At 37.3% G+C, this 25,608-nt stretch overlaps 1 protein-coding gene across 2 annotated transcripts in view; it reads right to left on the minus strand.

Annotated features, from left to right (window-relative positions):
- The window catches only part of HHIP (hedgehog interacting protein), a 92,837-nt gene that overhangs the window by 63,822 nt on the left and 3,407 nt on the right, over positions 1–25,608 (minus strand). For both annotated transcript variants that reach the window (XM_010954592.3, XM_045516395.2), the window contains exons 2-4: positions 22,047–22,239; positions 15,977–16,133; positions 14,917–15,118 (exon numbers count right to left, since the gene is read on the minus strand). In XM_010954592.3, the coding sequence (XP_010952894.1) occupies positions 14,917–15,118; positions 15,977–16,133; positions 22,047–22,239 (552 nt within the window). The remainder of the gene's footprint in view (positions 1–14,916; positions 15,119–15,976; positions 16,134–22,046; positions 22,240–25,608) is intronic.

The raw sequence follows: 25,608 nt of genomic DNA on the forward strand, positions 1-25,608 counted from the left end.
TATAAGTTTGATGGCCATTTTCTCAAGTAAACTCTACTTAGGGTGATCAAGGAATCCAACTTACATCTTGCTGTACCATTTCTACAGCTCCCACATCCAGAGAGAAACAGCTGGGGCAGGGTGGGAGGAAGAGGACCTTTTGTGCTACAGTTTTGGAAGCACATGCCTATGTATTCCTAATGTTATTGCCACCAATTTAATATTTTCTCCATCATTTAAAGATTGCTCCTTGTCTGTTGATAACTTCTTTACCATTGAGTTTTTCTCCTGGGTGGCATTTAAACTATATTTAAAACTTACATCTTGTTTATATACACTCTTGAGCCAGGGCCTTTGGTTTATAGGAAAGAATTTGCTGACCTCTCCTCCTCCCCACTAGAAAATGACTGAAGTTACACTAACTGCTTCTACGACTGCATATTGTTGAACTCCTCAAAGGGCTGATACCACATGCAAAGCTTAGACCGCTTGGCTTTGCTTATGTTACAATCTGATGTATAAATCAGAGAGATTATAGAAATATTCTACATTTAGTCTATGCATTTACATACCTAAACAATGTCTGATTAAAACTTAGGTGTGTAATTTGGGGGGAAAAGCTTAAATTTAGCAATGTTTCATTCAGCCACATAGTGTTCTATTATATATGGGTATGCGTATATACGCACACCATATATATATATACATATATATACACATATATATATATATGCACACCCATAGTTACATGTATATATGATACACTTATAAACAATAAAACTGAGCAGTGAACTACTTTTCTTTATGAAAGAATTAAAAATACTGGGCCTTCCAATGTCATCCAAAACTAATGGGACAAGAAGGAAAAATTAGACATTCATGGAATTAAAACAGTAGACATCTGGGTCTACCTAACTTATGCCCTGATCTTTACCAGGAAATGAATGATCACTTTGTATTTTATCTCCTGTAAAAGAGCATTATTTCCCAATGTTTTCAGTGTAAGATAGCCAAATAAGGGTATTTTTTTTAATGCAAACCTGAATCTGAATTCGTACAGGTGAGGATTTTGATGTAATTATTCCCCAAAAGCACAATAAAAGATTTTTCATAACGGAGACAACACAAAAATTGACAAGACCTGTTTTCAATAACTAAATATTTTTGTGAAAAAGAATACATGTATTCTGATTCAAGATCTTCATTCATCTTTAATGGCGCTTATGAATTTTCAAGTGCCACAATAAATTCAAATGAGCAAAATTACAGGGATTAAATTTTCTACAGTGTTTCCCAAATGTCACCCAAGGCAGTCATCATTTAACTATGAATCCGTTTTGAACTCATTTATATTTCAACTCATCCAATGTTTGGCAGTTAAAAGTAAACTGTACAAACAAAAAGCACACTGGCAGGCTTCATTGGGAAGCTGAGTGACAAACGTGTGATTAACACTATCTTATGGGCACAGGAGAGGTCTCCGTTTTAATAGGATATCCAACAACGCGACTAAATGCCTCCCAAAAATTTAGAATTAGAAATGCAAAGGTTAGATAAAGTTAAAGGTCATTCCCCTCCAGGCAAGAGGGGGCCAACTCCCTACCAAGTTCTAGCAGACTTGCTTCCCTAGGGCACATCATAAAAGTAATTTACTGACAACTCACCTTACCAGGGGTCATTTGGGGCCTCAAGTCTTCTGGAATTCACTTTTAAGAAGCATGATTAAGTGGGGACGACCACTGGCCCTAAAGTATTTATGCTGAGAACAAATGCCTGTCAGAATTAAATCCTTTGTGTGTGGTGGTTTCAGACTTAAAAAAGATGTGTGCCCTGATGAAAAGCACATATATTCTGTTCACCAAATTCAATCTTAGAATGAATATTGGTTAATTGATTTATTAGATTCAAAAAAGAATACTTCAGAAAGCCAAATAGATAACATAGCCTAAAAACGTGGAGAATGCATTTACCTGGTTAGTTAAACCCTTTTCAATCTTTTCAAGTCCAGTGTTGTCTCACACTGAAGGAAAAGCATTTTCACGTTATTTCCAGGAAAAATGAAGATGCTAATTTAAAGCAAGCCAAGAAAGTTGACTTACTTTAAAATTTTTCCAAGAAAAGCTATTTCCTGATTAAAACAAATCTCTTGCTTTTTGTGTTTTTGGTAATTCTGACATGAAATAACTGGGTTTTACATTAGATAAAGATGCGTTTTCCACATTAAAAAAATTACTAAAGGTTAAAATATGTGTGCATCGGACAAAATTAAAACAGATTATCTGACACTGCATGTGGGATACAGCTCTGATCTCTACGCTGCGTGGAAACAAGGCTGGTACTTTGAATTGCACAGCACACATCTCAGTAATGACAGGGGATGAGGCATACGATTTCAAGGAACACCCACAATGAAAAGGATTCTTTCCAAACAGAGAATTGTTTTGGAATACGTTAGGTTAATTGGCACCATGGGACTGCTCTCAAGGAAACAGCACTGAAATCCTTACATGTGCAACTAAAATTATCAAGCGTGCATTACCCTCTTTGCCTTTTCAATTTTTCACATCTAGTTTACTCTATCCACAACCAAATTAACTTTTGTAGATTCACAGGCAGGTAGAAAAGGAGATGGTTGTTTTGTTTTGTTTTGTTTTCCCCACCAGCATAATTTACAGCCCCAAAAGACTGATTAGTTAAGGAGGCTCCATTGTCGAAACAAAGAAGAAACTCACTGAGGATATCTGGGAATATTCTATTTTAGTGAGTGAGTTATGGGTACTGTAGATGGAAGGTCATTATTTTATCATTTAAATAGCTAGAAATTCCCTACAGCATTTGCATAGCCTCCTTCTTAGAGGTCCATAGTTTTGTATTCTGCCATTATTTTAATCCTGCCTGATTTAAGGATACCTGGATTTTGGTTTCTTATATACTAAGTCCAATTATAATTATCCTTTTAAAAATAATCACCTGACCCCCTTCCTCTATTTACTTGTGCATTTCCCAAAGAGGAACGTGTGTGTGAATACACAACCAGTCTTAGTGGTGGTTACCATTTTCATGAATTATCATTCATGACTGGTATGCAGTGAGCCCTCTTTTTTATATTACCACAATTGCTGTTTTTCTGTAACTTACAACATTTCACTGGAACCAATTAAATGTTCTATGTTGCTAATGTCCAGAGTTTCAAAATTTGCAACTTTAAAACTATGGGAAAGAAGGTATATATTTGGTAAACACCATGTGTAAAAATGCTTACATTTAATGGAGTAAATTTCTAAATATTCCTCCAAGTACTGACATGCTGAAAATTGGAAATGAAAGGAACCTCAGGTACTACTGATCCTCTGATTTTTACAGAGGAAAAATTGAGGCTCAAGTCAATGACTGGTCCAGGGGCACAAAGCACTTTCATAGCAGAGGTGGCACCAGAAGTCAGGATTCTTCCCCATGTCCCTGCTTCCACCCCTGCCCCGCCTAGCCTGCTATCTCTACATAGCAGCTACTGATCTTGTTTAAAAAGTTTAAGTCAGATCATGTCGCTCTTGGGTTCAAAATCCTCCAGTGATTCCCCGTTTCATTCACCGTAAAAGCCAAAGACCTTAGGAGGACATGTAAGACCCTACATTATCTGATGCACACCTTCTACCCCCACCATCACCACACAGATGCTCAACTCTGCAATCTCATCTCCCAGGGTGACGCTCCTCTTCCTTCACTCAGCTCCATACTGGTGTCTTCCCTAGCACACCAAAAACTGCCCACTTCAAGGTCATGATCTACTTTTACCTTCAAGCTCAGGTTTGAAAATTTACCGCCCTGTTATTCCTACACATTAAAGACATTATATTTCCATTAACTGAAATGCGAAGTCTCACTTTATGCTGAGTTAGGCAGCTTTTAAAAGTTTCACTGGAGTAACAGTGACCACACAGAAAGGCGAGGGCACCTGACAGTGCAGCAGGGTGCCCAGTGGGCTCTGCATTGGGAGACACTGCCTGTGTTTCTGTATCGGTACAAAGGGGAGAAAAAACAAAAACAGAGTAAAGCAAAGTAAGCCCTACACCCTCTGAGCCCGAGCAAGTAGGGAGTTGCCATGCTGGGGTCACACTGACTGCTTCTCTTTACCATAGTTTTCTTGGAAAGCGTTGGAGACTTGCACTGCTGTTTCACAAGAATTTTAGAGATAGAAAAGACCTAAGGTATCATTTAGCCTAGTCCTCTGATGTCAAAGATGAGGATGCAGAGATCCCAGAAGATTAAGCAGACTGCTCCAAATCACGCAACCAAGGGCAAACTCAGTGGATGAGTGCGGTCGCCATCCAGAGCTTAGTTCTCACACATAACCAACTGAGGTGGGACATTACAAGAAAGAGACACATGTGGGAACCAAGGCGTTGACAACTGATGCTGTTGCCGCAAATTTTAATAGTTATTTACAAGGGAAGAAGCTCACCTAGTTAGTGGTGCCTGTCAGACTTTTTTTGTTTGTTTTTCTTTGTTTCATTTGTTTACTTTTATGCAGAAGTTTTATATGTACTGACATTTAATCAAAGCCTAAATCTTAAGACACATACACACACACACATACATACACACAGGTGCACATGCACACACAGAGCCTTCCTTGGACAAGGAGATATTGTCTTTAGGTTGCAATTAAGGAACTTGTGCAATTAACGAACTATGCCAACTATTGGGTAAATCTTTTTGGAGCTAGCTACATTACTGCAAGTCACAAAATCCTAACTAAGATCAGCCCCAGGGTGGTGTGTGTGGAAAACCTTGGCATAAATACATTATTAATGTCACAGGGTCAATCTGATCTTCCAAACCCCTGGAGATTTAAACAGAAGCTTTAACAGTGGTACAGAACAAAACCACAGACTGGGTAAGAGGCAGAATGAGCTATGCGGCTTTTTCAACCTCAGGTCACAAGCTTGAGTCCAGTCTAGGCTGGTAATTGATAACTTATGACAGATGTTTGGTGACCTGTGTGTGGCGGGAGTCAGTTCAAGTTTTGTTTCACTTTTCCTGAACAGGTGTGTTCACATCCATCCACAAAGATATTTGCACTGTGGGAGTCTGATCACTAAATCTTTCATAGAAAGGCCGAGACTTTAATAGGAATTAAATTCAGTTATCTTTTTATCCTCTTAAGGGTTAGCACTTTCCTAATTTTTTCCCAACCTCAAGCATCTTCCATTCATACTGTGCACACAGTCTTTTTCTCTTTCTTTCTTTTCTTTTTTTTAAAGGAATTCTTCAGAACAGTTTCAAACTGCTGGCTAAGGGTTCTTAGAACAGATGTGTTTTCCCTAGTGAGAAACAGCCTGAGGACAAATGTCATTTTATTTAAGTTTGTGATCCATTTGGATCAAAGGTGCTTTAGGATAAGAGGCTGTTTTAGAAACAGCTTATTAGAATGAAAAAAAGAGAAGTAGAGAATTTAGTTACTCTTAAAGAGAAAGCCAGAATATTCAATATTTGAATATTTGGAAGGAACATTCATTTATCAAGAATTCTGAGGCAATATATAAATCTTTAAGATCTTTTGTCATATGTTTTATTTTAATATAATAGCTTCAGTTTATTGGGTTCAGTTTTACAATCAGATTAAATAACTTCAACCACTAGCAATGATGGAATTAGTGTAGATCAAATTCATTGATGCTCCTTTTCTGTTTTGGCCCACTACATAAATGTATGATGGAGTAATTAATTAGCACATATTTTATCTTAAACAAATAATTATTTTTTTTAACAAATTTTCTGTAATTTGAAGTGTAGGCCTGTGAAACTGCACAACATTTTAAAATGAACGAATAGATGAATTTAAAATAAATTGAATATGGCAGGCCCAGATAGAGTAAAACAGAAATTCACTAGAGGAAGCATTCAAATTTTACTTCCTTTTGGATAGTAATTCCTGAAAGTCACTATGACTGTGTGTATTGTCACCTAGTATCACAAAATCAAGCTGGGTTAGAAAACGACATGATGGAGAAAAAGATTTTCTCAAGGTTTTCTCATTATAATACGTTATAGAATGGTCTCAATAAACAGCATCTCCAAAGATGATTTTAATTTCTAGGCAGTGACTCATTTTTTCAAAATGTCCTCAGTTCTGGCCACTTTGATATTATGATAGTTCAACATAACTGCACACTTTCAGACTTAAAAAACAAAACTAAATGTCAATTGTTGAAAACCATGAATTAATAACATTAAAATGTATTATAGTAATTGATAACATTTATTGTACATAAATATTATATATTGTATAAATAACTTTCTCTATATTTAGTTTATAAATGTAAAAATGAAAGAAGTCTGTTAAAAGCAAAATGCTGCATCAGCAAACTCCCCAAACTGGTCTTAGATAGGAAGACACAAATCAAAGAACAAACATGCTTACAGATTTAGGAAGTTTTCTGTAAAGTACTGAATTAATGTGATAGGAAAAGGGTCTACTGCAGCCCGGGGTCTGAGAGGGAGGAAGTTGAGGTCATTCCATTTATATATTCTTGTACCTGATCTCCTGCACATTTCATGATAAATTAACTGATGTCTGTTGTATTGTTTAATTTTGAAAACTTCCTTCAAACTTCTCCCTTCCCTGATTTCCTAGGACAGTTTTACTGATCTGTCTTTAAAAAAAAATATTTTGTTGAGTAGAACACTCTTTGTATCATGACCTTACATGTTAATTTTACAGCAACTTTGCTCAATTGCTCCCCACCCAAATCCCGAGATTCTAAATCTGTGCTTTGAGCAATAGTGGCTAGTGGGCAAAAATATATGCCTTCTTAGTTTTCAGTCTCAGTGTATTTCCTTTGCAAATCCTACAATTTATTAACTCTATGGCAGAGTGACACAAACCATGCTCCAAAATAAGCACACAAAAAGACCTACATTACTATAATATCCAGGTTGAGAAAAACTACTCTGAAAGCAAGGAAATGCTGATGAAAGCTTGCTGCCGTACTCATGGGTTGGCTGCTTTGTGCTTAATCATGGTGAGGCATGTGCTCTGAGACACTCCAGAACTGGGGATTTTTGCATCATGAGGTAGGTAGCAATGCCCCACACCTAATGCCAAAAGGTGATGATGTAAAAATGAAGATGTTTTCTTCCTCTGGTTATATATTTAAATAAAAACAGATTCTAGGTTTAACTTTTTGAATGGAAGAAAATCCGCATACATACATACATCAGTATAACTTTGTTTCCAATGGACTGCCATATAATTTTGGTGCAAAGTTGAACACTATCATAGAATCTCCATAAATTATCATCCAATCCCATATTAAGGGGGGTTGTTAAATACCAGGGAGTGTAGCTAAGTGGCCACTGGAGCTGGTGAGTCATTTCATGTCAGTATGACAGATGATGGTAACAGTGAACGCTTACAAAGTACTTTGGATTCATGTGAGATTGTGCCTGTAAATGGTAGGTGCAACCTTTTATCACCTCCAGTCTACAGATGAAGAACCCTAGCCTAGAGGTTAAATAACTCGCCCAGGGTCAGAGAACCCACACATGGTGTCGACACAGTGACTAGAAGCCAAGTCTCTCTGCCTGACGCTAGATCTAAGCCCTCAGCCTCCTCACCGTCCTACCAGCCAGGACGAGCAGCACCTGAGCATGCCTACATCCCATCACCAGTCTCTGCTTCTTGAACGTTCGTGCTCCCAGCCTCACCTCCTGTGCAGCGCTGCCGGTCAGAAGCACCGAGTGGCAGAGCCCCGTGGTGGAGGGCAGGGCGTCCGACAACTGCCTAGGAGATCCAGCTCTGGTACTAGCTAACGGTGTTCTCTTGGGCAGTTCCCTTAACTTCTGGGCCTCAGTCTTCTCATCTGTGAAATGGGATATTCATACCTGCCTCACTAGGTGACTGGAAGGATTACAGAGGTACTTTAGGTAATGGCTTAGGAAAGCAAATGCTTAAATAATGGTGGTTATAATTAGTAAGAAAGCAGATTAGAGCATCCTTGCTAACATCATGGCTGGCTTGAAGACTATATATAGTACTGGGAAAGAAAAGCTATTGAATGTCTCTAAAAGGGAATGCTGTGCTACTTTCTACGATACAGAGATAGTTTTCTGACACCTGGGATTTCCTTTTCACTAGATAATAGAGCCACTGGAGAGCCGCGCCAACTCATGTTACCAACAACTCTCCCCTTTTCCCTTTCTAGTCAGAAACCGCGAGGTGGTGGCTGCCGGGTCCAGACAGATGCGATTTAAAGGTGGTAGAGACCTTCTGTAGGGTCCAGATTTCTCGGTTTTTCGCTTGTTTTAAATGATTACCATAGGGCTTCTGAGATTTATAGACTCTATTTCCTTTGCCCTTCAAGTCTTAGATAAATATAAAGACATTCACATAAAAACTTTCCTCACCTCAGCTGTGACTTATGGGACCTAAAACGTAGGAGAAAGCAGGTCTTTACTCAACCAGAGGGACCTTACATTCTCCATGTCTGCTTCACTCAAAAAACGATGCATGCTAGAGAGTGACTTATAGATTAAACTGGCTCATACTACAGAGATATAGCATACCTCTGTCCATTTATATTTATTAAAATGTTTTATCAATAGTATTGCAAATGCCAAAATAAAGAAGTAAGAGCAGCAGAAATGAAATTAATTTAACCAAACAGAAAATCACACCAAGATTATTTCCCATGACCTAGGGACTTTTTGCTTCACACACAAAAAATGATTTCCCTGTGGACAGTCACAGTAGATTTAAAATGAGATTAGACTTATTTAAAAATTGAAAAGAACATTTTTACACAGTACAGGGCATTTTGATGTAGTGTCAGCAACACTCAATAAAATAAAGACAGTTGGATTTAATACCATATCATTACTACCTTGATATAAAAAATAACTGCAGTAAAATTTTTTACTTGGGGATCTACATGTTAATGGTTTGGAACCAGAATTTTAAACTACCCAAAAAAAGAAGGCATTTAGAAGTTTTTATTTGGGGGAAAACTATTCCATTAACTTTCTACCACTTTTAGAATGAATTTAGCTAACAGCTATTTCCACCACTACAGAAATTCTCTTTTAGATATTTAATAACTTGTAATGAAGTAATTTGATAGGACAAAAACTTTCAAATATAGTAGTTAGTATCTGCAAATCCCAAACCCCCAATTTATTCCTCCACCCTCCAATATCCTCCCCCAGACATCCACAAGTTTGTTTTCTATGTCTGTGAGTCTGTTTGGAATTTGCAGATACTAACAACTGTATATAAAGCAGATAAACAACAAGGCCCTACTGTATACCACAGGGAACTATATCCAATATCTTGTAATAACCTATAATGAAAAAGAGTATGAAAAGTTATACATATATAACTGAATCACAATGCTGTATACCAGAAATTAATACAACATTGTAAACCGACCATACTTCAATAAAAATAAATTAAAAAAAAACACTAAAAATGTCATGTATACAAAAACATTCCAGAATGGTGATTCTTCTATTGTAATGTTTAGTAACTATATTAAATAAATGTTGCTGCTTTCTTTCAACTGAACACACCTCCTTTCAACCCAAAGGATGCTTAAATCAAAGGATGCTTAAAAGCAGAGTTCTAACAATTTTATGAGAAAGCATTTGATATGCAACACAATCATCACCATATGTGTGTGTGTGCTGTTTCCAAGACCACTTTTGAAAAGCACATGGCTTCTCATTTATGCTCTGACTCATTTCACTTAAACAAAAATACACTAACACTTCATGGGCTGCCTGCCATATGACTGCCAGTTAAAGACAGAGGAAAATGCAAAAGGTAAGGTCTCTGACAAACTTCAGAAAACGGGGACGTCAACCCCAATGGGCTGATGAGCACTTACATTTCACCAAACTTTCGCTGCTCATAATTATGCACGTGATTTACAAGCCTGTGAAATCAGAGGCTGCCCAGTCAGGTCCTGCTCCGGCGTAACCTGCATCCTCCTCCACATGCTTCTGTGGCTCCTGGGCGCCGCGGCCACTGTCTCTCAAGAGCCCCATGTCAATGGGCTCACTCACCCGGACAAACAGCAGCTTCCAGCCTTACGTGCTCTCCTCCCCTGGTAAAAGGACTGCTTCGAAAAGCATCTTTTGAAATGAGGATGCAAAGAGATAGAGAGGGACGGGGTCCAGGCACACTTGTTCCAATGACAGACAAATCTTGAGCTCTGTCTGCTGCATGCTGCTGTGGGTGTAAGCCCCTCGGTCCTCCAATCCACCACAAGGACAGTGTGTGTTCCCCGGGGAGGGGAGGACCCTGGAGATGACAGGTGCAGGCTTGTCCTTACTGCTGCACACACGCAAAGCTAAGGCTGACTTTCAGATCCTCAGTGGCCAGGGGAAGTTTGGTAAAATTACAACAGAGTAACTTCCAGTGTCCTTGTCATTTTTTTAACAAGTGTTTTTAGATTTAATAGCAAAAACTACATATTTTAGGAACAGGAATGAGAACAGTTTTGCCAACTAGCTGAATATCCAATTCCCAAAGGGAACAAAAATGGAAAAAAAAAAACCACACAGGGTTAAGCAATTGTCCAATTAGAAATAACTGTTGAGATTTTTAAATGTCATTTTTCAAAACTTTATATCAAGACTCTTACAGCGCTGCCAGAGTTAACTCATCTTGCTCAAAGCAGACAAGGAACATGTGTAGGTCAAGTAATTGACACAATGTACAGGGCAGTGAAAACTGGTGTCCAACTGTTTGCTCCCAGTGGTCATCTCAGTAGTAGAATTAGGGCAGAGACTAGGCAGAGAAAATTGTCTCATTCCTTGTTCAGGTGACCCAGGGGTTTGGTTATGCACTGAAATCACCTGAAAAACTTGAAAAACATACCAATGCCTGGGTCCCAACTCCAGATATTCTGATTTAATTTGGACAGTGGGATTTTTTAAAGCTCCCAAGCAATTCTACTGTGCGGCCATCCTGGAAAACCGCTGGTCTATCATTCCCAGGGACCTCACATAAATGAGGCTGGTTCTAGGACTTGCCAGAAGTGCTGACTCTAAATTCAGGTACAAGCTCAATTTAAAAATTCCAAATCACCTTGGAAATGTCCCTCTTTGGGATAAAACAACATCAACCACAAACAAGGTTCATGCCCCTCACCCCCCCCACACACACATACACAATGAAGATTTTAAAGTCTGCTCACCAGTTGGACACTTGAGACATTTTTCATAGTGTCAGTACTATTGGCCAGCTTGTTCAATGAACTAACAAGTGGTCAGCTTGTTCAGTGTCACCAACGATCTAGCAAACCACTACCTAGTTTCAAAACATATTTCTGACTCACTCTTGGCGATTTCACAAAGCTCCATCTTCGAGGATTTGAGCTGTTGGGAATGGAATCACCTTTTCCTAAATGAAATGGCCATTTAAATTCATACGGCACAGAAGTTACTCCATTAATCCAACTCCACGGTTCATTTCCGATAGCAAAGAGAAGTTAATTCGTTACTGGTGATTTGCATTTTCGCTTGTAATTTTCCTAAGTGAAACAATACACACACAGGGTACTGAAATCTCCTACAATACAGGCAGGAGAATCTGGGTGTTTTAAAAAAGACACCATATTTTTAGCTTCAGTCAGGATCCATTTGGGGAGGGGTTGTCCAACTTCCCTGTATGATTGGCTCTTTGCTGGAGATATAAGAATCAGGGCTGGTAGAGGTTTAAGGAGATCCACCAAGTCCAGCTCTTTGCCACAAAAGGGTCAGTCCTTTACCAGGTGACAGAAATCACTGTCAATTCTTAATTGACAGTAAGCAGAAAAGGAATTCCAGATTCCCTTATAACCAGCACTAGCTTTTAGAAACTCTTATAATCAAAGAATTCTTCTTTATGTCTGATTAAATATACTCATACTGATCATTCATTAATATCATGGTGGGATCACCACTGTAGTTTGTCCTATGTTCATTTCAAACATACGAAGGTTGCGTTTAGTATACACTATTAATTCCATGCTTTGAGTACTGCAGTCAATACTTTGGTCTATTAAAATAGCTTTATCCCTTTCCTCTTAGAATTTTAAAACTGAAAGAATAGAGAAGTGATATGCATAATCATTTATGAAATTTATGAAAATTCCTATTTGCATTATCCATGCAAAATGATCACCGATAAACAAAGAACACCACCATAAACACACTAACATTCAAATATCAAGAAGCCCAAAAAGTTACTATGAAACAGCTATGATGATGTCTTCACTTCAGAAGTCTCAAAGGGGCATACCACAGAAATCAATGGTAAAATCAGCTCATGAGTGGGTTGGTATCTGCCTCATCAAACCAACGGTAGTCACTTCTAACACTGCCAATCCGTGACTTGTGACAGGAGTTCCTCAGAGACTGGGCTAAAGGCCAGTTGCTGTGTTACCTACTTGAGGTGGTGAGGATGTGATCCTGTTACTCACCATAAGGTACACACTCAAAAATCCATGTGATAGATTCCTATCTTATTCACATCACTAGTGTCAAATTCTAAGGGAATCCAAAACACGCACTTTAAAATACATCATTTTAGGTAACTCTACATACATAGAAGTTTGTATTCTACATATGTGGAAGAATGGAGTTGGAAGTTTATTTTAAGCTCCAGAAGCCCTGCAGTTCTGCTAGGAAAGGAAGGTCAAAAAAGGTTCTGCAGAATCACAGCACTGCCGTCACTTGGTCTGTTACAGGCTTACCGCACAATGGAATGCCTCAAACTCAGAGAAGATAAATTTTCATTCAATAATCCCAGTGAATGGGTGTAAATGAAAAAAAAAAAAAAAAAGAGGGATTCTGAAATTACTCTAATCAGAAGAGAGGCATTCTTTAGGCAGTTAAATTGAAGTAGAAACAAGAACAATGGTTTTTACTTCACACAACAAAATCTTGGAGTATTCTGAGCACATTTCTTTCACCTACATTTTATCATATATATATTTTAGCACCAACATTTTAAGTAAAATAGTATTTGAAAACTCTGTTTTCAAATGTTCAGAGATCTAGTATATTTTGGAGTAAACTGGCATTGCGGATCATGGTATATATCCTTCAACTTGATGCTCTTTCCGTTAGTGAATTTTGAAGAAATCATCCACGATCAGGCTAAATAATATATATAAGAATGATAAATAACATTACATACAATGATAAAAAAAGAAAATACTATGGTCATCCTAAATTTATCTCACAATAAGGAAGTGGAATACTCAAAAGAGATGGAAAAAAGCTAAGTTTTTGAGAAAAGCTTCCCAATCTGCTAGCATACGCATGACATATGGGAGGTGAAAAGAGAAAGCTAAAAAGATATATCTAAGGTTTGATTTCAATTTTATCTTAAAGCTTCTTCAGAAAAAAGCTACAGGAAAACACATTCTGTATTTCCACGTTTATTAGTGTGGACCTATATGACCTTTGTAGTCAGGAAAAATTTATTGAATTTTAATATAAAAACTGGAAGAAAGTGTATTGAAATGTTAAGTCATCTTCTTTAATTGATGGGATTATAGATGATGATTTTTAAATACTTTCCCAGTGTTTCCTTCCACAGAAAGCATGTTTAACTTTCACGGAAAGAAAATCACACTTCCAGCGGGTGACGTGCTTGCTGCTGCATCTTTACCCTTTTCTTCTGAGGTACCACTGGCAGCTAGCTATCCGAACCCATGTCAGAATGTATTTATTGAACTCTGATGTGCAAAACACTAACGCTTCCCTGCAAGAGACTTTCAATTATTTGCTGTGAACTGTAATGAAAAATTTGACTGGGAGAAAGTGGAAACTACTGATTTAAACAGCTTTCCCAAATGATCTGTGTCTTGATGCTGAAGTCCTTTTCCTCAAAGGCCCACAAGTACCACAAGGTACTTCTCTTACTACGCAGTACATCTGGGTGATGCTGTCACTATGTGACCTTGAGGTTGGGTGGCCCCAACAACAGGCATTTTCTGTACTCTAATTAAGTCATCGTAATTATTTTACAGGGTAGGTACTGAACAGATGGGCATCAGGAGTATATTCATATTTTTTTCTGATTTGTTTCTTCTGGTTCTGATGTTCTCACCTTTGAGTAGAACTCCACAAAGCCAGGAAGAGCTTATCTCTATATGAATCGAAGAGTAGAAATGCTCCTTTGATTTTGTTTCTAGTTTAGAAATGAAAAAGATGACCAGTTCTTTCCAAATCATACCGTTAATCTGCTTCATTCTAAAACTGTCATGAACTGTCAAATGTCTTACCCTCAGAACACCAGTTTGTCTTACAGCTTAGTGCTGCTAAATACTGTACCATGTTTCTCTATTGCAAAACAAAAGACAACGATTTTATTGATATCCCTACTAGATTATTTAACATAAGAATTCAAATTGGAGAAGTGGGAAAGAAGGCAATAAATGTGCTTGTATATTATAAAAGTGGCTAATTATAGATAAAACTATTTGACTTACCTGTAAAAATATTGTTGGAGGAAGTAGTAGCGTTTTTAATGACACAGACTCAAACAGATGCAGTAAAAGAATGATTGGCAATTACCAAAATAATCAAAAGACCTCTTTGTTTCTGCTAGCAAATGTTGATACACGATTCTAAGTATTATGCCTGTTAGACAATATTTAAACAAATACTTTATAAAAGTAAGACTTATTTTAAAATATGTAAATTACATGGGAAAACCATGTCAAAATAGCAATCTGATTGCATGGCTTAATAGCCACCAAAAACCATTAAAAATGTAATGTCACCACCCTGATTTAGTTGCCATAATTATTGTTCCCTTATGTTGTCTCCTTATTTGCTCCTATATTCTTTTTTTTTATTACAAACAAGTACCTTTAGTGAGGATAACACTAAAATAAAATTAACATAGCCAGAGCAAAGATAAATAAAATTTAAAAAGCCAACCTTTATTCCACTTTGAACAAGTTTGTGAATGTCCAAATAAGGCTCCTTGAAAATTTCTCCTTCAGGGGTAAGGATCTTCACGTAACCTTCTTTTTCCAGAATGAAGAGACGGTGTGAGCCATCCCCGCTATGCAGGGCGCTGACAGGCTGGCGCAGCCCACTCACAACCTCCTGAATACAGAAGCAGTTGTGTTTGTGCTTTCTAAACAAATTAAAGAAAACCAGTAAGCGTTTCTTGAGATGATGGAGGTAAGGGATGCACTCAGCATCCTCTTCAAAATACATTTCCTATAGGAATCAATGGTTTTGAGGGTCAGGATGGGCTGCTAACCCAAGGGCACAACGATTCTTTTCAATGGGGTTAAAAAAGCCTTCTATCAGAAAGTAAAGGAGGGACTCAAAACACATAGGTAGCAGGGTGGGGGTACAGTTCAGTGGTAGAGCGCATGCCTAGCATGCACAAGGTCCTGGGTTCAATCTCCAGTACCTCCATTAAGGAAATAATTAAGCAAACCTAATTACCTCCCCCTGCAAAAAAATAAATAAAATAAATGAACAACAACAAGAAAACAAAAACACATAGGTATTTTAAAATTTCACAAGCTCACGATCTCATCTTTCAGTGACTATTAATTAATATTAGCTTTACTAACATTAATTACTGTGATTTAATTAAACCTTACAGAAGGGCCCTCAGAGAGAAAGTTCTAAGATCTAATTCTAAAACTCTGATTTGCTAACGATCATTGTGCTGAATATTCCCACAGCAGCATAAGCTAACAACAGTCATAAAATTCAAGTTTAAAAGACAGTCATAAAATTCCCATGAATCACAGAGAAGCCAAGCTCATAATAGAAGACTGGTAGTCTCAGCATTGAAAGCATTTAAGGGAATATGATTTTAGAGAAGCAAACTACCAAAAAAAAAAAAAAAAGCATCTGGAGGCTATAGCTGCTGGATGTGAGCACAGCCAGTTGACTCAGTGTCAAAACCACAAGCCTTCTCAGTTTTGGTTTTTTTTTTTTTTTTAAAGATTAAAGAACATTTATCTTTATGAACCTGCTGATCTCTTCCACTTTGTCGTATTCTTCCATCTGGTCCAAGTAGTTAGATGCTGGTCCTCTGATTTGTTTTCTTGGAAAATCTGGAAAGCACAAGCCACCATCTTTTCTTGCATAGTAAAAGCAAAATTCATCAGCAGTAGTTTGAAGGAAACCTTTAAAAAAATGTAAAAAGACTCATTAGAAATATTTAGTGTCATAGTAAAAACACTGCATTTGAAAGACAAAATAAAGGGTAAGAAATTTTTAGGAACTACATGAATATTCTAGGAAAACATATAGACAAAAATAAAAGAACAAATTTTTTTTAGCTTGGGATTTCTATTCCTTTTTTAACCAAAATTTAAGAATCGTAGTAAAAGTGAAATGATATTGTGTTGCATATCTTAAAAGGCTCATATGAAAAAGACCTGATAGGAATCCAGCATTAATCTTGTTATTGCATTGATTCTATTTTCAAGTTTCCCCAGTTACCGTACTTTGCACTTTCCAGCTTATCTGATGACAATTTAGCAATTTTTCCCTACAGTTACTAATAACTTCCTAAGAAGAACAAATCACCATCAAGAAAGAGACAGACCATCAGGAGCCAGTTTGGGTCACTTTAAAATTCTTACTGTATTGTCACTCACATATGATTAAATAATGAATCTAATGAACAGCACCAGGTCATTACATAGTGTAGCAAATGGCTGACGCCCTGCAATAAGCAAGGAAGGAACTGATGCTAACAACAGAGCCTCCATTTTCAAAAATATAAGTGCCTTTTTCTTGCACCTCACTTATAGGAGAGAGTGTCTATTTTGTAATATAAAAATCTTTAAAATAGCCTTTCAATTTTCTCAAGCAGAAGAGCTGACATACTACCCCTCACTGAAAAAAAATTAAAATTAGCTAAAATGAAAATGTGGAGCAGACTTAAACTTCAAGGGATCTGAAAGAAAGACCTTTTTTTTCCCGTTTCTTACAATTAAGAATTTTATCAAATAAAAAGTTTAATAACAAAAGAGACTCATTACAAAAAAGCCTTTTGACATTACTTTTACAGTTTGAGTTAACAGGTGTTTTTTGGGGGGAGGTATGTTAAATTAATAAGATTCACTTCCCTATTCTGATAATGATTTTGCTATTAAAATATGATGTTGCTATCAGAGTTGACTTTTTATGATGTCCCAAATTCCTACTTCTGGTCTCATACCTTTAGTTATGCTGAATGTTTTGATTTTTACCTAACAAATCAGATTATTACTCCTAATCAGTTCTGCAATAAAAGCATCTAGTAACTGAAAGTTTAGAAGTTGTAGAACATGCAAGTTTGCAAGGACTGGCAAGAACAAGAATTTGAGGACAACCAAGGGAGGCTTAACAACGGAACATGAAGACACTATAAAGTTTATTTTCTGTGAGCTTGACCTAGGTCCCCTCAAAGCTAAAATCAATCTTAGAATCTGAGAGTCCAAAATGGTTAAAACATAATATACATTTTGAACTAACTTTTGGGTTAAATGTGTCACCCCTAAATTTCTGAGACAGACTCTTCTTCAAGCCCAATATCCGACTAAGCTATTGGGAAATGTTCTGTCTTTGGGAAACAGGCAAGTAAGAGCAAATGTCCTTGGGAGTGTGTGTGCGTGTGCGTGTGCGTGTGCGTGTGTGTTTTAAGGGAGCAGAACAAGGAGGCATGGCAGCTGGGAAGGGTGCTCCCTGGGAGGGGCAAGGCAGCTGGAAGGAGGTTATCTTTCTTTGAAAAAATTCAGGGATTAGAAATTGGGGAGAGGAATGAAGGCTGCAACGGCATTTACTCATCTTCAGCAATTCGCTGCTGGCAAAAGATAACTTTTCTCCTCCATTCTTCAATGGCTAAGCATCAGATGAAAATTGCCCAGCAGTGTTAAATAATTTTGTTTGAGGTAAAAAGAAGAGAAGGAAAACTGAGTTGCTGAATTGAACTTTTCACAGTTTGGGGCTAGATGTTTCATGTATACATATATATAAATATACATATATTTACCATCAGGCAGGAAGCTCTCCATGCCAACACAATGTGTGCAGGAAGACTGTCATACTATGGATATATTTATAACTGCAGGTGTGAAGGAGAAATTTTGTTTTCATGTGATGTTTGCCTGCAGGGGTCACAGAAAAATTTCAAAGTACAACCCAGAAGACATTTCGAGTCTGCTTTTCAAAAAAATAATCTGTTTTCCAGCATTACAGTCTGCAAACTAATACCATCTTACAGGGAAATGAATGAACAATGCCAGTGGCTGATTCTATTTTATAAGGAATTATTAGCTGGGGACAAACATGAGGAAATGGGAAATCATTTTCAAATGGAACATCTGAAGATGAATGAGCGCAGATTCATAAACTCTGTCGCTCCAGAGGTACTATGCTCTCTTAGCAAATTAAACAAAACCACACCAGAATGTTGACAATGATTTACTGCAAGCTTTTTACAGTATCTAGACAAACGGCAAATCTAAGTGGGAAGGAAGGAGCCAACTCAGAAGACCTTTACATAAAAATATGGGCATTTTTCTGATAATCAGGATATTTGAATCTAAATGTCTAATAGTTTTATTAGTACTTTATCTTAAATGATCCAATTTTACAGACAGTGATGAGTAAGATATATTTTTCTGTGAAGAGCTAAAAGAGATACAGTTTCAGGACACTGGGCTACATTTATCGTCAGGGAAGATATAATTTACCAAATGGTACCCTTCTGTTTGGAAGGAAACACTGAAGGGCATTTTACTGAAGGTGACTGTTGAGCTCACCCTGAATCATCTTAATACGATCAAGTCTACTATGAATGGAAGTACACTGATGATTCCAGTGGCTGTAATTTTTTTTATAGCTCCTGATAATTTATCAAATATTTTGAAACTATAATAACTCTACTCCAAGATCATGAACCCAGTCCTGCTATACCACAAAGCACCCTATAAACTACTGACATGTAAACAAATATTCTCTCTGGGGAGTTTGCTAAGTTCTAGCTTTTCTCTGAGCACGTATGCTAGAGAAAAGTTATTTTTCCTCATTATATATGCTGTTCATAACGATAAGGCAAAAAAAAAAATGAAAACTACACAAAATCCCATCATCTGTAAAGCCTGCACTCGAGAGCATTTTCTAGCAGAGGGAGTGGCCTGGGGGCTATTCCTGGGGGGTCTTCACCCATTCGCTTTGGCTTGCTTTCTTGGGGACTAATGAGACACATGGGTAAGATAGCGGACTGGGGTTGGGAGTGGCTGTGGACTCGAGAAACTCAGGGGAATCTAATCCTTGACCTTGGCCTCTTTAGCAACAGGATTAAACCAACCGAACTAATTGTGTACAGACATGTCACACTACAGTAACCTACAGCTGAGAGAGGACAGTCCAAGAGTGATAAAAATCACTATAATGAATGGAAAAAAAAAGCAAGGCCCAGCAATGTCCTTTCATATGCCATTTGCACAGAGCTTACTGGGCCATCATGCAGTCAGCAGGAGAGCATCTCCGCTGTTCACTGCAATTCAGGCCCAAGATGAGACCCCCTGAGAAAGGAGCTCCTATGGATTTTTAGTGTAATTTTGGTACTTTTAGAAGTTTTAAGAATTTATCTCCCTAAGTAAATGCACCACTGGGAATATGATGATTAATAAAACTCTAGTGTATCTTCTCTGTAGTGATTTTTTAACTTCTTTTTTTTTTTTCATTTTTGTGGAAGTAAGCAGACCATGAATCTTTCTGAATTGAAGCCCTTAGAAAGTAGCTACCTTTCGGGTATATGTGTATCCCAACGTGAGTGACACTTTCTTAAAGCCATGAGGGTGATGCAAACAAATAGATCATTTACGTACTTAATTCTTTATGTATTGGGCAATGGGGAAGAAATGAAAATGTTTCCGGAATTATCTTTCTTTCAACCCCTTTCAGCATTTGCCTTCTCTTAGCAAACTACAACCCTTTAGCTCCCTTCCTCTTCATGTTTTTGATTTGCAGAAAGATGAGGCTAATAACGAGAATAGTAAAAACAATATATATGTATAAGAATCACAAAGTAGCTGTTTTTCACAATTTTGAACTTTAGAGAAAAACCAACCATGTCACTAAATAGACGTAAGAAGGTGAAACTGTAGCAAATGTGCTTTCTGAGCAATTTCTGAAAAATGAGTGTTCTAGAATTCTGAAGAGACTTCTGAGCTGGGGGCCAGGGCCGAGGGGAAGATGATCGCCTCTTATCCATCATATTTTAGGAAACAGTAACCTACGGGCCAAGGACCGGGCTGGCTAACAAACTGATCCACGTCAGTAACACGAAGAGCGTGTTATTACAGCTCACATTGGGGACAAGTATTTAGAGCGATTATTAGCGAGTGATGGATGCCGAGGAAGCCCCCTCTGCTCCGTGCTACAGCCGGCTGGCCTGGCCCTGGAAAGCACCCTCGCTGCTCCATCCACTGCTGGAGTGGAGATTTCATCTGGTTATCTTTCAAGGCAGCCTGGGTGGCCACCAAAAGCACTTGACATCTTGATGAACTTCAGCAGTTTTACATATATACAAACCCTGGAGAAAAATAAATTTGTCATTCGTCACCACATCTGTTGATCTGGGGAGCGAGGTGCTCGCAGTTCTGGCTCCTGAGCTGTTTGCTGTGCTTTTCAGTAGATATTGCCTTTTTTTGTTGTTGGTTTTGGAAGCTAAAATAACATCAAATAGAGGAAGACTCCCACAGGTGAGTACCCAGATCCAGCCTAGTGATATTTATCTCAAGTTGATAAAGGCAGATAAAGATGCTGAGTGTCAATATCACTTCGAATTTACAGTGGTAAAGGCATACCTTCCAGACTGGAAGTTTGCAGCAGATCTTTCTGGGACCTAATCTGTTATCGCTTCTCGGCAGGCCATCTAGGCAACCGTGACCTATTCTACTTTGCTTTGGGGAATGCGATAAAGAGGAAGAAACAGCTGGTTTAAGGAAAGCCTTAGAAACAAAGCTGTAGTTTATAAAGACAATAATAATATTTTCACATTGAATGGATTTAGATACATGTTATGGTACACCAAACGAAGCCAGCAACCCTAGTCAAAATGTTTTCTTAGGCTATTAAGAAAGCTCTATTAAAAAAAAAATACAGAAATCTACACTTTTCTGGGTCAGAGAAAAAAGTAAAATGTGCATAGCAGTTAAAAAAAAATTCTCCAAGTGCATCCTACAGTTCTTAAAGCTTGCCTTTTACTTCAGTGCCATTGAGTTTTATAAACTGTTAGCTTCAGTAGATTTGTTTGTGTGTGACTGTCTAACTAAACAGAATCTGTCTTGTTAAATTCTTTTCTACCTCTGTGTTCATTCTTCCAATGAAAGCAACAACCACCGAGGTTTATAAACTTCTGATGGTAGAATTAATCAATGACCAAGAACTTATATGTTTATTAGGATCCAAAATATGATAGTGACCAGGCAGATTTGGGACACCATAAGCCTAAGAACTTCATCTTGCCCATGACTTTCTCATTGTACAACTTTGTTTAAGGCATTCAGCTTCTCCTGAGGTTCAGTTTTCTTCATCTGTCAAATGGAAGATTCCACCTTGAGGAGCAAATTAATCATTATATGTGAAAATACTTTGTAAGATGTTATTTTTGGTGGGATTTTGAATTATATTTTATTTTAGGAAATAGCTTAAAAGTTAGTGGACAATCTGTACTTATGTCTCAGCTGGGAAGAAGGGGAGGCTGTCTTGATATTGACACTGATGGATAAAGAAGAAATCAGAAAGAAATTTGTACTGATAACCCAGCGTGTGTAAAGATTACCACCCATATTATTGGTTTAACAAGAAATGTAAGCCATTTCAGCAAAACAATGCACTGTTTGTAGGCTCAAATGATAATAATCCTTTTGGCAGCAGTAAAAGGTTGTAAGTTTGAAAAGGGTAATTATGAGGTAATAATAGGTATTTTGAATGGCGAGATAAATTTTACACTCTCGTAAGCCAGCATTTAGAAACAGGTATCTTGGAGGGATATTCTGCAGTAGTTAATTTAATTTATGCTTTTTTTTTTTTTTTACCTGGAATATGGCCTCGGCAAGTATAAAAGAATTCTTTGCAATAGTCTTTGCAGAGCAGGGGAAGTGCCAGGTCTCTTTCCAAGGCTTCTCTCTCAGGTGAGTGGAACAGGCTCTGAGAATATGGAGAGCAAAGTGCACATCTGATTTCCTCCAGTAACTTCCCGCATTCTGTGTTGTTGGCAACAGAAAATATCTAAAAGCCAAAAAATCAGAAACAAACTTCTTAGTTACAGTTTTTTTTTTGTTGTTTTTTGGGGTTTTTTGGTCATCATGGAAGGAGAAAAGTGCAATTTAGCTAATGCAGTTTTCTGCAAAGAATCACCATGTCACAGTACAGAGTGATTTGTAAGGACATATGCGCGGTCTCCTGGGTTGGGATGGGAGAGTAAAGGGTAGGGGTACAAACTTGCTTCCTACTCCTGTAAGTCAGTCTCTTTATCTGCCTTTCAGGTGTGAAAAATTATATGATAATTCTACTTAGACCCTTTAACCCTTTATCACTTTACTCTGCCTCAAAGTGTATACCCACTGGTATTGAACTTTAAAACTCCAAATACCTTTATCCAACTGTATGCAAAGCAGAACTTTTTAAGAACACGGCTTATCTGTGCCTTGGGTAAAAATCTATTTCACTCCTGAAATTCTTAAAGCTATTCTCAAAGATGTTACTTGAATTACAGTGTCCTAATTTTAATTAATTTTTAATCTACAGATTGCATAGGGAAGGTTTTCTAAAGTGGGGGAACAATCTCCTTTTCATGTTCTACAAAAATAAGAACTGAAGCTGAGTCGAACAGATTTAAGACCAACTTTCATTATTCATTATACTTAGCCAGGGAAAATTTTCTAACTAGCTCCTCAGTTATGTTATCTGCATGAATAAACACAAGCGTCTAATGAAAGTGCTTTTGTATTGCATTTAGTGAGTTTTAATGAAAAAAGGGCACATTTTTATCCTTGTTTATACAGTAGTATGTCTTTTATATCAATAAGATCAATTTGGGAGTTACTGATCCATTGAGATTACTCATTTATAGATAAATCAGGTCTCAGTGTCTAGTACTAACTTTAAAAAACTGACTTCAGGACCTCCTCTAATAAACAGAGAAGATAATAATAGTACAATATTTGAGACATGAAACGTAGTGTTGTCTAAATCAAGCACTGAGTTTTCATATTAAAAAACACCATGATGAGATTAAATTTTATACGTTTTCCTCAATTTATATAACTATGTTTATACTTAATTATTTCTTTAGAACTACAAACTGAAATGAACATTTTTAAACTCTAGATCATTGCTTAAAGCAGATATTTCATTCGCAAGTTGAGGTTTTAATTTGAGTAAACTGAGTAAATCATATGGCTTCTAGTTTTGAGGATAAAGATATTCTGTGGGGATCACAAAATTTGGATCTGTAAGAGTAAAACAACTAAAAAAAATCATTGAAGTCAAGGCACACTGAAATTTGGGCATACAGTACTTAAAAGTCCAATAGGAACTACCCTATTTTGGAAAAAAATAAGTGTGTGTGTATATATATATAAATAATATATGATGAGTTGTAACTATGATATTCAGAAAAGTTATTATTAATCACAATTATGTCTGCATTTTGATGTTTATCAATTTATTTGAATAACAATTGCATAAATGGTTAAAGTTTTCTAAAAGGAAACATACACCAGACACTTAGAATTTGCATTCCAAGAATGTTTTAAATATCTTTTATTGTCCACACTCTGGCAGACTTCACCAGATTCTATTTGATATGAATACTGTTCAACTGTGTTCTGTTTGTTTATCATGCGGCAGTCCACTGAGAACAAAACAACTCCAAGACTCTGAAGCCACCTCTTCCGCTGGCTGAAAAACTGGAATGTAATTACCTTTGGTTTTATGGAGAATATGCCTGCTTCCATCTTTTACAGCTGCGACAAAATAAATGATCCTCTCCCAGCTGCTATCCAGGAAGAGCTTGATTTTAGTGCCTAAAGAATTTTGTCTTTTACAATTTTGGGAATGTGCCCTGGCCACAAGATCTCTCATCAAAAGTTTCAGAAAGAGGATTCAATAAATTATCTGAAATCAAGTATAATATTTTTCTTTGTAAAGTTTCATGCTGTTCCCGCCCAGCAGGATGGTAACATTTTGCTCCGTGTGAGGTCTGCAGTGTAAATACCTATTTGAAGATAGAGCCATCATTCTGGCTTTGGTTTCAATGAACCAATAGTCTTACTGAAGTCAATTAAACTGACTGAGCCCAAGCTGCAACGCTGTGCTGTCTTAGACAGATGAGGACTGGTGTGTGGGGAGTGTTTTTCCCTCTTTTCTGCCTCTGTGTCTGTGTCTCTACAGGTCCTTAACGTTATGTCTGACAATGTCATCAATCTTAAGAAGAAATTTAAGCTAATTTCCTGTTTCGATTTTTAAAAGCCATGTATGAAACCGTCAAATTAGAGTGGCTTAAACTAAATATACTTTGGAAATCATGTAAAACTTCGAAACATTACTACAGCATGCCTAGCAATGATTGTGGATGTTGCTGACTAATTTATAACATCTGGCAGGTCATCCTTTAATCTTTAGCCACATGAAAGTAAGGTCCATAGAAGAAAGGTAAGATTAAACCCAGGAATACCCAGCGAAGCATGGCCTACAACTATAGCTTATCAGCAAATAGTAAAATAGGTGACAGAGACCTTCTGTATTTCTCTTTCTTTATCAAGTCACTAAACAAAGAGGACAAAAAGGCACCCACATGGGTTTGAAGAGGGGACAAAAGGAGAAAATACATGGCAGTGTATTAAGATGACGCCTCAAGATCCCTTGGTACACAAAAAGTTATTTCTAAAAATCATATGCCTACAAGGTTGTTCAGCTGTTGGGTGGAACACATGCGTCCCTGGACTATAGGGCTGGATTATGTCATTAAAGAGTTCAGTTTCAATTTTAGGCTAATATGTAAATAGATCATTGTACTAAGGCAGCTGTTAAAGGGACCCCAGGATGAGTTATTTGTTTAGTTGGATGTGTTCAACAATAGCCTTTGTCCCGGAAAGAGCCAGAGCAAACAAATGATTGTAAAAGGGCACACTTGAAAACAATTACTTTTCACCCATTCCTTGACAGCTTTGGCTGTGAAACCACCCAAGGTAGAGAGAGCTTCTATGCCTCTGTGGCTCCAAGTTAAGTTTTAGAAATGGGGGTATTTCAGTGGGTTGCAGATTCAATTTGGCTAATGGGAATTAGATCCTTTTAGCATCTTGTATTTAGGGGCTGCAAAAGTCTTGCTGAGACAGTGTAACTTCCTAAATTTTGGCAAGACTTATTTGTAACAGTAGTGAACCATCTCATTATTGTACATAAAACTATTCAATTATACAAAGAAATTAAAATATAAAAGAATAATACCATGGCTAAAGAATTCAATTCAATTACATTCAAAGGTTCATTACATTAAAGAAAATGGGTTAGGATGGAAACTGGATTTAATTGCACAGCTAAGCATAATCAATATTCTTACCTAGTTTTCTACTATCTATTTGTTTATGAAGTTTC

This window comes from Camelus bactrianus, chromosome 2, assembly GCF_048773025.1.
Source record: "Camelus bactrianus isolate YW-2024 breed Bactrian camel chromosome 2, ASM4877302v1, whole genome shotgun sequence".
Lineage (NCBI taxonomy): Eukaryota > Metazoa > Chordata > Mammalia > Artiodactyla > Camelidae > Camelus > Camelus bactrianus.